General features: G+C 39.5%; 1 protein-coding gene across 4 annotated transcripts in view; it reads left to right on the top strand.

The window, feature by feature from the left end:
- The window catches only part of GRM5 (glutamate metabotropic receptor 5), a 256806-nt gene extending 244475 nt beyond the window's left edge, over positions 1–12331 (top strand). For 2 of the 4 annotated variants that reach the window (XM_062639091.1, XM_062639090.1), the window contains 3 exons: positions 1332–1427; positions 3012–3173; positions 9625–12331. In XM_062639091.1, the coding sequence (XP_062495075.1) occupies positions 1332–1427; positions 3012–3173; positions 9625–10447 (1081 nt within the window). In that variant the 3' untranslated portion in view covers positions 10448–12331. The remainder of the gene's footprint in view (positions 1–1331; positions 1428–3011; positions 3174–9624) is intronic. The other 2 variants (XM_062639092.1, XM_062639093.1) reach the window with 2 other exon arrangements.
- Positions 12332–13764: the final 1433 nt, after the last annotated feature.

Genomic DNA, 13764 nt, shown 5'->3' with positions numbered 1-13764 from the left:
ACTGCACTCTGGATTGCCTTAAAACCTTGGTAGCCAGTCCACAAAGCTCCTGTTGTTCCTCCTTTCAGTAAGGTTATAATTTATAAATGAAAGGACTTCTCTGCACTGAGCACACATTTTACTTGTGTCCGGTTCACTCTCAGATTCACTAAGCTTCTTCCTCAGTTATTTATGCAATGTACACTGCCTCTGAGGATCTACAACTGCATCCAGAGTTTAGCCTCACTTTGTGTGTACTCAGGTTATTTCTCTTTTACAGGGTTGTTCTCTTCAAGGAACCTTTTGCTATATAGATCATATTAATGGACAAAGGATAAATAAAGTTGTTGACCCTGTAATGTTAGCAGTGTTAAAATGTACAAGCTTCCCCACAGAATTGTGTTAAATACCCACAGTGCAGCTCATAGCATGAGGGAATGGGATATAAAAAACATCTTGAGAAGACATCTGCAGGAATTATGCCCAAACTTTATTAAAGCACTTAAATAGGTATTTCAACACCTACCAGGAGAATTTGTACAATTATGGTCAAATTCACCACTGGCAAGATAGCCAGCATAAAACCTCTTCAATGTCCACATCCCAATTAAGTGCTCAGAGAGTAAATGGTTACCAGGTCTTATCCTGGTATCCTCTCCAGGATTGATAAAATCCTCAAGTATTAAGCTGTTTATCCAAGTGAATTTCTTATCCAAGTGCAAAACAGTCATAGTACCACACTGGGTCTAGGATTGGGATCGATTTCACTGGACTTTATGTCTATATCTCAGCAAGTCATCTAGCCTCCTTTTATTGCTAATGAAGAGAGAAAAGCCCATTCATGGCAGGAACATTAAGCCCACCCAAATTTAATCCAAGCAATCAACTACACCTGTGCTTGCTTTGGCAAGCAGAGGAATAAGTCAAGTGTTACAGAGATCAAAGAAAAAGTTTAACTTAGCATTGAAAACGTAGCCACAAGGTGATTTCTCACTGATCCTTAATTTCAGTGTTGTTTCCCTTAACCTGCTTAGCCAAACATTGTGGTCTAACTCCAGAAATTATTAAAGACAAAAGGTTAGCATGTTATTTACTCTGTGGAATTTTATTGCTCCTCCTATATATATAAAATAGAAAAAGGTGAGAAACTCTCCTGCACAGCCCTGTTTGCTTTAGCACAGGTCTGTGGTTTTATGCAGTTATTCCACTGCTCCCGCGCCTGCTTTGCACTATACCCCACCACTGCCACAGTAGCATTCATGTGCATGGCCCTTTGCACAGCAGCTGTCACAGAAAGCTGAGCACACAATCACTTCTTTCTGTTTGCTCCTGTTGTTGTCGTGATTTATTAGGTACAAAGGCAGGAGACTGGCCCCGCACAAGTCGGAAATAGAATGTTTCACCCCAAAAGGGAGTATGGGGAATGGTGGGAGAGCTACAATGACCAGGTAAGCAAACAGCAAGTGGCCTATAGGGCAGTGTGATATGTCTGTGAACAAGAGGAGCAGCCCTGGGGCAATGCCAGGCCAGATCCTCTGTTTGTAATTCCTGTGCATCCCATATAACATGTTTAGAAAAGAAAAAGAAACAAGAAAACATGTCACCACTGCTGATTTCTGTGTTCCATCTGATTGCCAAAAACCCCTGCACCTCGTTCATTCGAGTGATCTGAACCACGTGTCCTGTGTGATGTTGTCATAATGGTGCTTTGGGAAGAGCAAACCTTACACCTGACTCATGAAGCCAGTAGAGCAGATGAAGAGAGACAGCATTCAAACTTGGAGTAAGCGGCTCCAGAACTCCTCTGGAACGGTGGTCCCATTACATATTAGAGGTTATGGTTGGTTCAATTAAAAGAGCAGAGAAAAATTGATTGATGAAAAAGTTTTCAGTATGAAAACATTGGTTCCTCTCAATCAAAATATCTTGCGGGAAAGTGCTGAGTTTTACAGTGGTTTTAAGGAAAGGTTTAAGGAAATTTTAAATAGTGTTCAAACCACCTTTTCCATATTTTTCCATTTAATTTAATTTTATTTTATTTTATTTATATATTTATTTTCAATTTTGTCTTGGCCATTATATTTTGCATGGCAGTATACACCAGTGTTCCCATTTTAATTAATACCCTAATCTACATTTTTTCAGTGTTACTGGGATGAACTGTTTCAATATGGCCATTTTGATGTTTCTGTACTTCAATACTTCAAGCTATTTGACTTCCGTGAAATACTTGGAAATTTCAGCTATTCCTCTCATTTTGAGCCCAGCCAGATTTCCAAATGTTGAACTCCCTCATGGGACAGAAAATCCATTTCTCCAGACATGTTCATTAATAAATGAATAAGCCACATGTGTCACAGATGGTTATAAATCTTTCATGGAACAATACTCTTAATAAGCAGTGCATCATTGTGTTGCATTCTACAACAAGTTAGAAGCATTTTGTTTACCATTTATTAAAAGATCTACTAATTCGTCATTGAACCCTGGAAGGTATTTATCAATGTACCCCTAAAGCACAGTATGATCAAATTATACCTTTACATTTCCCATGTGTTACGTATCACAAGGTGAATTTTATCATTGCAGGAGGGTGTTCAGTGAAACACTTGCACATTATCATGCTCCCTTTGGGTACAACATTCACTCATGTACATAAGGCTAATCAACTGTAACACCACACGGCACACACCTGGGGGACCCCTGTTACTTAAGTAACATCAGGGACATTCATCACTGAGTGTTGTATAAAATATATACATTCCTGTTATTTTTTGTCAGCTGGGATTCTGTTTCTTGTCTGTGTGTTGTCTGGATTCCTTTTTTTTCCTACATTGCATTTCCTTCAGTGATATTTATTCTTCATTTAAAAGCTCTCTGGAGTCACTATATAAGAGGACTTTGAAGAGCAGAAAAGTACATGTAAATGTCAAACAACTGTATTTTGTTGTACAGTGTTCAGCTCTGTTGTGCCTGGCCATATATATATATACACTTGAAAAACTTCTTTTTTATATTTTATATTTTCACAGTGAAGAATCTGTTTGCATTCCAGACTGTAATCGATCTGAGTCAAGTAGAGAGGAGAAAAAGGTTCCTGTTAAAGAGGATGCCCTAACAGTCAAAAAGACTGGAAACTGTGTCAGTCTAATAGTTCCACAGCAAGACTGTCAGCTGCAAGACCTACTCAAACAGTTAAGAAACCTGCTGCTTAACAGAGAGTGCAATTGCATTTGATGGCTGTGTTTTGTTGTCTCCAGCCACAGTGTCCTGGCCAGTGGTCCTTGTCAAATTTCCATGAGCTAAGTCGAGTTGCCACTAAACAGCCTGGGAACCTCCTAGAGAGAACATAGGTGTTGCAGAAAGGAAAGTAGGTGCCATTCTCCCGTCTCAGTAAGCGTCAGACCAGTGCTAGAAGTCACTGGGTTGAAGTGAAGGTGGAAAAAGACAGATGCAGGGTTCTGACCATTAATAATGCAAAAACCTCATAGTCTCACGGGTCAAAGATGTCCTATGGTACTCAGCAAATCCCACTTACATCCTTTCACTCTAGTAAATGCTGTGTAGTTTTACACTGGACAGTACTCTTCAGCTCATGTTCTCAAATCCCTCGTGCAATATTATTTTCACATCAGGGCCTAACTGTTTCTGTACACTAGTCTTACAAATGGCTTGGGATTTTTCAAGGTGAAAAGTGACATTAAAATAGCAGCAATACATACACGATGTGATGCTTTATAAGACTATCTGAATGGGCAATGGGGTCTAGTGAAAGGTGCCCTTGCCCATGGGCAGGGTCCACCTAGTTGAAACTGGATAATCTTTGAGGTACCTCCCAAACCAAATCATTCTGATTCTATGGTTTTTGCATTATGGGTCATGATAATAGGTGTCCTAGAAATGGGTCATTCAGATATCAGACAATTCGTTTCCCATTCTGACCAGCTGAAACAGCTGCAAGCATTAGCATCACTGGTGTCTGCACTGGGAGGTCATTGGCAAAGTTTCTGTCCACCAGTTCTCTCTCACTTTGTAGTTTCTTTCACCCTTATACATTAAGTCATTTATATTAATGTCAGCTGCGACTTTTGTGAGGAAAGGATGCAATAACATATTACAGTTCAAGGAGTAATATAAATAAATGTCCTTGCTGTTAACAGCAAACAACTCTCCTTGTTTGAAAAATAATTGAAAAAGATATTGTTTACTTCTAGAAATTGGGGCAGGACAAAACAAATTTTTGCCCTGTACTATTCCTCTTTTGTGTTGCATTCTTATTTATCTCCATAAAACAAGCAGCATGGAAATAGTTTAAGCTAAATTACTTGAGCTATCAGGGTAAGTGCTACTGAGCAACTAAAACATTGGTGTGTTATCAGCATTGTTCTCAGACTAAAGCCAAAGCACAGCACTGCACCAGCTACTGGGAAGAAAATTAGCTGAAACCAGGACACTATGTCAGCTTCTTAAAAAAGTGATATTGCTTCAAGTTTGAATGCAACACTCTGCTTCAGCCACTGAAACATCTAAGCATAACTTTGCTGCCAATTTTAGCTCAATAAAATTTATATCGGGGCCTATATATAATAAAATTTATATTGGGGCCCAAAATTTATACTGGGGCCTATAAGGATGCTTCTTCATTAGGGACTGTAGTGATAGGACAAGGGGCAATAGATTAAAACTTAAATAGGGGAAGGTTAGGTTAAATATAAGGAAGAAGTTCTTTACTGTAAGGGTGGTGAGGCACTGGAATGGGTTGCCCAGGGAGGTTGTGAATGCTCCATCCCTGGTGGTGTTGAAGACCAGGTTGGACAGAGCCTTGCGTGAGATGGTTTAGTGTGAGGTGTCCCTGCCCATGGCAGGGGGGGGTTGGAACTGGATGATCTTAAAGTCCTTTCCCACCCTAACTGTTCTATGATTCTGTATCAGTGTTCTGAAATACAAACTTTCCTGTAGGGACTTATAAATTAAAGAATTTGAAATCATTCCTGATTATAATAATGTGAGGAAGGTTGCAAATACATATTGTCCAGTATTTGTTTTCAGTTGTATCATTTCAAATCTGGAAATAGATACTGATATTGATACATGTCACAGAACAAAAATTCCCCTAAAATTTTATATTAATCTCTATCGATTTCCCTTGTATTCCAGTTTCTACTACTGAATAATTATTAGGTATCTATGCATTCTAAGCTTTCTTAGAAAATAATAAATTCCATAATTTTAAACTGATTTTTCCTATTTCATTTAAGGCTATTAACAAGAGAATAAGTGACTTATTTTCAGATTACCTATGATATCATCAACTGTCCCAGTACTAGTCCCTAGGCACTCATCATTAGAACCGATTTTAGAACTTCAGGTAATGAGAATGTCACCCTTGCTAAAATATGAGAGCTTTCAGCTTTTGTGACTGAGTTCCTCTTTCTGTTTGCAATTTCTTCTGTATTTTGAACACTTTTGCTTTAATAGAATCTGGCTAAACAAATCCTGGTGGCAGAGGTATGTATCATCTCATATACGGTCATACTACAAAGCAAGAAATGCTGAAAGAAAACTTCAGCTACCTCAACCAAAACAAAAGACAAAGTGATCTATTCTAGACAGTAAAGAAACCCCACCAAACCATGTGTAGGGAGAGTGGACCATTTTCTTAACACCTAGGTGATTATAAAGCAGCTAATATCCCTTATGAACACAGGACAAAGCCCTGAAGACAAAACGTTAGCCTCACTATAAAGATGAAGGGAAGAAAATGAGAAATTTTACTAATTGCTATTCTGTCATCAAGTGGACAACTGTAGAGGAAATACTCAAAATATCAAAGACTGAAAGCTCTCTTACTTATACCATTTTCATGTCTTGCATGTATTATATCATGGTAAGTCTAGCAAGCTGGGGAAAAGCTTAGCTTTCAAGTCAAATCAAAGCAGATTTAAGTAAAAAGATTTGAAAAAACTAGTAAAATTACTGGTTCTGAGGAAATGCTTCTTGTACATAAAGGTGAACCTAATTAACATATAGTGAAAGAAATGATAAATTCAGAAAACATACCCCCCCCAAAAAAAAAAACAAACCATATGCCATGCAAAAGGATTTGTTCTACCAAAACAGAAGTATTTTGCTCACATCTTGGTTTGGAAATTATGTCACTGATTGGAGTTTGCTCTTCTACAAATATGACCAGTACTCTGCTTTGCTCCATTCAGTGCAATGTGCCAGCAGAAAAGCAGATTGGGGTAGAAAAATGTGGATTCAGCTAATCTTAGCAGTGGAATTCCTTTGGGAGCTCAAAGGAATTCTTCTCTTGTCATCCAAAGGAGCCAAAATCTGTTTGCAAGAAAAGTCTAGGATTTCCCTGACCTAAAGTTTCCCATCGCCAAAGGGCAGAGCTGGGCATAATAAATGTGAACAATTCCATTAGTAGACATCATAGTATGTATCTCCAATCTATCTTTATTTTTCTATTTTTAAATTATGTGCATTGCAGTGGTTTCCAGTTAACTTGAGTAGCAATATGCAGTTAGAGCAGAATCTTAAAGTACTATCACTGCAATTTATCTGTAACTCAGCTTCATAACCAATATAAGAAAACAAGTGGTGTTCCTTTCACAGAGGCAATAAATGATTGCAAACCTCAGTCCAGTGTTGACTTTGTAGTAAGTAGGTGCAGCATAATAAAGTGGGTGATACATTTCTGAGATAACAATTCCAATTATTTCTGAGCAAACTACTAGGATTTTAACTATAAGGTTCATTCCTTACTGATAAATTGCTGCTTACTTTCTACTCAGATTTTTATAGCCAGGAATTTGCAATGAATAATGGTCAGGTCTTTCAGGCTTTTGAACAACATTTACATCAAACAGCCACTACTCTCCTCTAGAGCACTAGGATCTCCATTAGCCACACATACATCTTGGTTATTGTTGGACACAGCGCAATGACAGTAAACTAGGGCATCAGTCAAGACTGACCCAAAACCAGCTAGTGACAGTTGCTCCACTGAAGATTTAACTGTCAGGTGCCCTTGCCAAGGGCTGGACACATCCCCATATTTCATCCTTTTCCTTTCCCCAGGCTCCTCAGCCTCGTATCCTTACTTAATGATTGGTTCCTGAAGGGTGAGCAGGAAGGGACTGATATGTTCTCTTCACAATGTCTTACAATCTGACTTTCAGTGAACTGAAAACGTCTACATGCATTTAGCACTCATGCACACGCTTAAAACCATAGGGTTTGAACATCTGTACTAAGCCAGTGCTTGAAATCAGGAATGGTGCTAGAATACACCTCTTTCTTCTGGTAAGCCCTTCGTTTTGCATTGGCTAATCCTTCATGTTAATGGCATATACCACCTCTGTGGCAGGCAGGTTTGTCGCAGATCCCTTTGAGTTCTGAATTCAGCAGGTATTGAGACCCCACCAGGGAGGACATGCAGGACTGGAACTAGACCCTCTCTTTCTGCTAGACCAAAGTTACAAGTGCAAAGTCACCCAGCCTCCTGGTCCAGCTCAAACCCAGCAGGAGCTGGGAGGTCTCACAATCATCATTGCAGAACAAGAGGCAAGATCTCATCTGCTAAAGTATGCAAATCCTGCTCCTGCTGTTGGCACCAAGCTCCCACTGAACTTGGGACTGAGCATGGCCAAGGAGCCAGGGCTCTCAAACAGCTCTAGACACACACCGAGTACATGTTCCAGTGAGAAGAGCAGGCAATCTTCAGAAGCAATGATTTGCCTTTGGAAGATGTTAGTAGCAGTTCCTACTTAACTCAGAGATGCAAGAGTCAAAGTAATCACTGCTACAGCTTAGATTTAGCTTTTCACTCTTGTTCTGATTGAGGTATAGTAAAACAAGACATCAGTTGTTCTTGCATTTTGGGGTAGGAATATGTTACAGTTAATGTCCAAGATCCACATGACAGCAGCAGAAAAGGGCTGAACCCTTATATACTCACACAGATCATCTCCCAGTCTAGCCTCTCTTAAAATACCCACTGGTTTGCATTGTGTTTGTCTACTGGATTCTGTCATGCTGCTTTTGAAGAGGAAAGCTGTCAGCATATGTTGTGTTACATGATCCATCATAATGCCATGTAATGTAATCATGGATGTGAACCCACAAGAAGGCTTTGTTTACACTCAGCATATAAATTTTTTTTAGATGCCTGGAAGAGCTATTACACTGATAATGTGTGGCAAACCTCCACATAATGGCTGGTATAAAGTCATCTGTGTTTAGTAAACTGTGTGTCTTGCAAACTGTTACACTGCAGACTAATGTGTTAGTTTATCTATTTCAGGCTTTAAAAGCAAGCAAACAAACAAGCAACAAATTGGTGATACTTTGCCAGGGTCTCCAATGTGGTTGTCTTTCTAAAATCCTAAATGACTTTAGCAAATGTTTTAGAAACTGAAGTGAATTGTTTAAAGTTCTGTTGCACTTTATATATAAAGAATGCTTATTTGTATGTGGAGACTATGTTTTTCCCGTTGACATCACTTCAGAGTCATTGTTTCAGCTAAGAAATATTTCTAATGGTCTTTCTTAATTCCAAGAATTTTAGGTCACTATATCTATAAACACCAGCTCATCAGCGTAAGGAAGATGAAAAAGAAAAGGAGTGGTTTCATGCTACGTGTTTATAAGTGACACAGCTGGCTTTTCCTAGGTAGCAAGAGAAGAAAACTAAGCAACTTTGATAATGAGCAGGGTATGATGGGATCAGAAGAGAAATCACCCTGAGAGGACTCATTTTGCAGGACAGTAGAGCAAAACGTTTATTGCTGTCTCCAAACTCAGGTCATCATGAGGAGCTGCTTCTATACCTTGTCTGTTATTTCTTTCCTGCTAGGAATATAGTTTTATTCTATGAGCTGACCTATAATTAAAAAATTACTTTTTTTAAGCTAGTAGCGGCTAACTTACCAAGTACCTTGATGAAAAAGAAGTCACCCATTAGAAGCAGTTCTCCACCCAGAACCAGTATAACCCCTTTCCGAGTATTGCTCCAATACTTCCAAGTTGTAGGTTATAAGCAGGTATTTTTCCCCCAGCCATAACAGACTATACTTCTCCATCTCTCATTCTATACTCCCTGCCTCACACCAGGAATCCATGGCCAGCACAGTACACCAAACTCCTTACCGCTGAATGCTCCCAGATCAACCTACATACCTGCCAACTGCAACACAGCCAGTTCAAGTCTCTCACCTATTCCTTTCAGGCATTTACTTCTTCCTCACTCCTCCATGCATTCCTCAGTGCCACAGCACCGATTCCTGACACTATACCAACAGAAGGAAAGCCATCAAGCTGCTCTCTCCCCAAGGGTGGACACTGCCTGTGTCCCAAGGGCAGCAGCAGACGGGTCAGCAGTGGCCATGAACTAGCACTGAGTATGTCATGGCTGGAGGCAAGAAATGGCCTGCAAAATGAGCTGGCATACTCTTCGTGTTTTCCTAGAATGTATGTGATAGATCTAGATATATTGCAAGAGATAGAGATATAGATGAAATTACAGTCAGCTTTATGATGACTATAAGCTCTGGGACACCACATACCCATGGTATAGATACAGTGATTATACTATTAATTTTGATGCAAGTTACCATCTTATCTCATTTCTGTTTACAGCTCTAATGGGAAATCAGTTTCCTGGGCCCAGAATGAGAAAAGCAGCAGAGGAGCACACCTTTGGCAGCGGCTGTCAATCCACATCAACAAAAAAGAGAACCCTAATCAAACTGCAGTGATCAAGCCTTTTTCCAAAAGCACAGATAGTAGCCGACATAGTAGCAGCGCTACATTTCCTGAGGCCAGTGCCAAAACCCTTTATGATGTTTCCGAAGCAGAAGAGCAATACCCAGCTCAGTACCGACCGCAGACTCCCTCGCCTATCAGCACCCTGAGCCACAGAACTGCCTCCGTCAGCCGAACAGAAGATGATGCCCCCACCTTCCAGTCAGACCCTCCTCAGCGAAGTAGCTCCTCTCAAGGCTCCCTCATGGAGCAGATCAGTAGTGTGGTTACTCGCTTCACAGCCAATATCAGCGAGCTGAACTCTATGATGCTTTCAACAGCCACTCCAGGGACAATGGTGTCCACTCCTCTCTGCTCTTCATACCTGATTCCACGGGAAATCCAGCTCCCTACGACAATGACCACGTTTGCAGAGATTCAACCGCTTCCTGCCATTGAAGTTAACGGCGCTTCGCAGTCAGCTAGGAAACCTTCAAATGGCAGCATCAAGGAAGGCACTTCAGAGACCCCATCAACCAAGCAAGACCTTGAGGAGTTGGTAGCTTTAACTCCTCCTTCTCCTTTTAGAGACTCCATTGATTCTGGAAGTGCATCTCCCAGCTCTCCGGTTTCTGAATCAGCTCTCTGTATCCCGTCCTCCCCAAAGTATGACACGCTCCTCATCAGAGATTATACTCAAAGTTCTTCTTCGTTGTGAATGTAGTTCAAGACAACATTGGAACATTGGATCTTAACGACTACAAGCAAGTAGTGAGGGGACAGCCAAGCCTTCAAGATCTCCAGTGTTTACGAAGATAGAATGAGAGGCATTGGGTCATCTTGTGAGAAGTGGAGAGCAAGAAGAGGAGTTACTTGAGAAGTGGAAACATCAGATTAATTATGCTGTTTTAAAGACAAAATGACTCTTGGCAGATTTTCGTGGCCTTAAAAAAACATGGGCTTTTCAGAAACACTGAATCTATTTTTGAGGGCTTATAAGGAGTCTGTTAAATCAGTTACATACCAAGTGCTTTGCTTTAGTATTACAATGAACAGTGTGTACAATATACGGGGCGGGGGGGGAAACTAGATTGTAAACAACTGTACAATGGTTTGTTTGTTTACGCTGATTCCTTACCCAGAAGTGAACCTTGATCTTTTATCAAGAATAGAAGACCAAACATTGAATGTACATTTTCTAACAGACTCAAATCTGGGACCAACCCGTCAAGCTTTCTTTCTTTTTTTTCTATGAAGATCTCAAAAAGCAGTAATGTATGTTCAATAACTACCAAACATTTTGTTGAAGCATATTGTGTCCGTGATACGTTACACGTGGATAACACTAAGCTGAGGCTTTGCAGTGAGTGACTGCAATACGGAGGGCTTTACAAGTGACTTCTCAACCTACACATTTGTTATGAAATTCTCTTCTATCAGTATCAAAAATTCAATTTGTTAACGTTGGATTCACCTTCACAGAAACAAAACCCAAGGAAGATTTCCTGACTATTTCACCATGTTGCCAACTAATAATGACGTAGCAAAAAATATTTTCTGGAGTACTGTTTTGTAATTCCCTTATCAGGGCAAGTTGTTGAGGTGAATATTCTCTTTCTAGCAGCACTACCAAGCTATATCATAGCTGCACTCCCTACTGAAATTAACACATTTCTATGGACATTCTTATGCTAACGTTACCAGTTAAAACACTTATTTGGGCTCCCATAGTTTTTGCTTTTAAGGAACAGGTAAACACTCTAAGGATTTTCTCCATACTTTGAATGACAGAGTTCTAGGAGACCGATCTGGATTATGATGAGTGCTAACTGTCAGTGTGAAAGGTTGTCATAATCGTAATTCATATACAGGGAAAAGAAAACCCTATGTCAAAATCTGCTTAGAGGTGATTTAGCTACTCTTTAATAAGCATCAATTTTAACTTTATTTAGCTGCTGAAGCCTTGCAGCTATGAACTGTGACAAAAAAAAGAAAAAAAAAGGAAAAAAAAAAGAAAAAATACTTTCAAAGCAATACAGAGTAAAGGTTAAAACAGAGAAGATCTAATGAGACATGAACCAACAGAGTCTTTGCTTCTTAGCAACTGACAGAAGCAAGGGGATTCCTCACATTTTTTTCCTGTATCAAGGTAGTACATTTTAGTGCACTTCATACTGTCACAGCACTTTTTTAATACAGCCAGGGAAGGGTTTTAAAGTTTGAATAGGAACTAAACAATTTTTGATAGGTACGGTTACATAAGACTCGTAAGTCAGGCCCTAAATGCACACAGTATTGGCTCTCTCTTTCATGACAAAGCTGTCCTCAGGTGCCAAATTTTTATGGGTTTGTTTTGTTTTATTTTACTTAAGGGTAGTATGAAGTGGTGAGTGATGTACTTCAATTCAAAGTTGAGTTGATGTAGCCTTACATAGATGACAGCCTCATGGAAGGGAGCCTTGAAATAAGGCTGCTATGTTTCATTTTCAAAACCTTTCAATCTTATCTCTTCAAAGATAACAAATATTTTGTAATCGAAATTCATACCCCCTTTCTCTTCTCCATGTCCAAAATAACAGACATTTTAACAAAAAAATAAAAACCAACCAAAAAAAAACAACAAAAGGAAGATAAAAGCACATTCACATACTTTAGCAAAAAGCTTTTTCTATTCCTTTGGGAAGCTAATTTCACCATTGTGTGCTGCAAACCAACTTGCTGCTCAACAACATTAAAAACCAAAAGTAATAGATGACTGAATCCAGGCTAGCACCTCACAGAGATACAGCAGTGACTCTGTACATCCTGCACAAGGCAGTGTTATCCATTAGCAGTCTGTGGGCATGCTTATTTTGCCAGGTAAAGTCGTTTACTAGCTATGCCTATAGCATGAACTAGCAGGTCACAAAACAGCTCTGCTCCAGAAGGCAGGTCAATACAACAAGTCATGACTGTACGTCCCTGCTGCTTATGTGTAGTTCTTGCCTCCTTGCACAACTGGTTAGCACAGGCTCAGCTCCATTCAGCTGTACTGTTTCCAGACCAGAGCTTGGTTTTTCCCTCCTGGTTCACATTACTAGCATGTCTCATGATTCCCTAACTCCCTCTGTCTTTAGGAGAAAGCATCTTCTTCACAGGTTACAACCCACATTTAAGTGAAGAGCATGTCCAATCAGTCTGTGACACAAACATTCTCATTTAGGGAGTACAGGTCATTTAAATGTTGTTCATGGAAGACTTATATGATAATGTATGTTTCCCATCAGTACAGTATTGTTTTGATATATACAGAGTGTACTGATATAGTTAACGTGTATTTCAAAGGTTTTCTATTACTATCTGTTCTCTTATTCTTTAAGCTGTTGACCAATTGTCCTTACTAGAACATTCTCCATCTTGATCTTTCCCCAGTCTTTTAGGTTCCCATTTTTGTATTTTTTTCTTATGTAGACACCTAATATTAATGTAATCCTGTTAAAATCTGTGGGCTTCACTGCACTGTGAAATCAACAGTGAAAATAAGGACTATACAGATAGAAATGAAAATCTTGCCTCAAAACTAAAATCAGCGGAAAGGAGTGAGAAATAGAAACTGTCGAACCGTGACTCAGTATAAATATACCTCTTCTGCTCCCAAATTGCAATTCTGCTCAGCCATGGCCATAGCTATTGCTTGTTTCTTGTCAGCTTTCCTACATATTGCCAAGATGATGTATGTATGCATGCCTGAGCACGCACACACATACAAACCCCTTAAACACCCAAATCCATGTTGTAAGAGGCTAAAACCCTAATGTTATACAACCCAAATTTTGAACACTTTTGCTCACTCTCACTCTGGGAAATCATGCGTCTTTTGTATATTCATTTAGACACAGCATAAATTTTAACTGCACAAGGAACCAGGGATGGACCCTGCTGAGATTGTTCCTCCTTGTTGTCAGTCTATCTTTAATGAATGATAGATCAGCCTTAATGGCATTTAAAAAAGGCAGAATTCATTTTAATTGTACAAGCTGGAATGTATCAGTCTCA

This window comes from Pezoporus occidentalis, unplaced genomic scaffold (assembly GCF_034315485.1).
Source record: "Pezoporus occidentalis ecotype Australia unplaced genomic scaffold, CSIRO_AGI_Poc_V1 ctg6, whole genome shotgun sequence".
NCBI classification, from domain to species: domain Eukaryota; kingdom Metazoa; phylum Chordata; class Aves; order Psittaciformes; family Psittacidae; genus Pezoporus; species Pezoporus occidentalis.
Note: the sequence above shows the minus strand (reverse complement) of the source record. Positions and strands in the feature narration are given on the sequence as shown.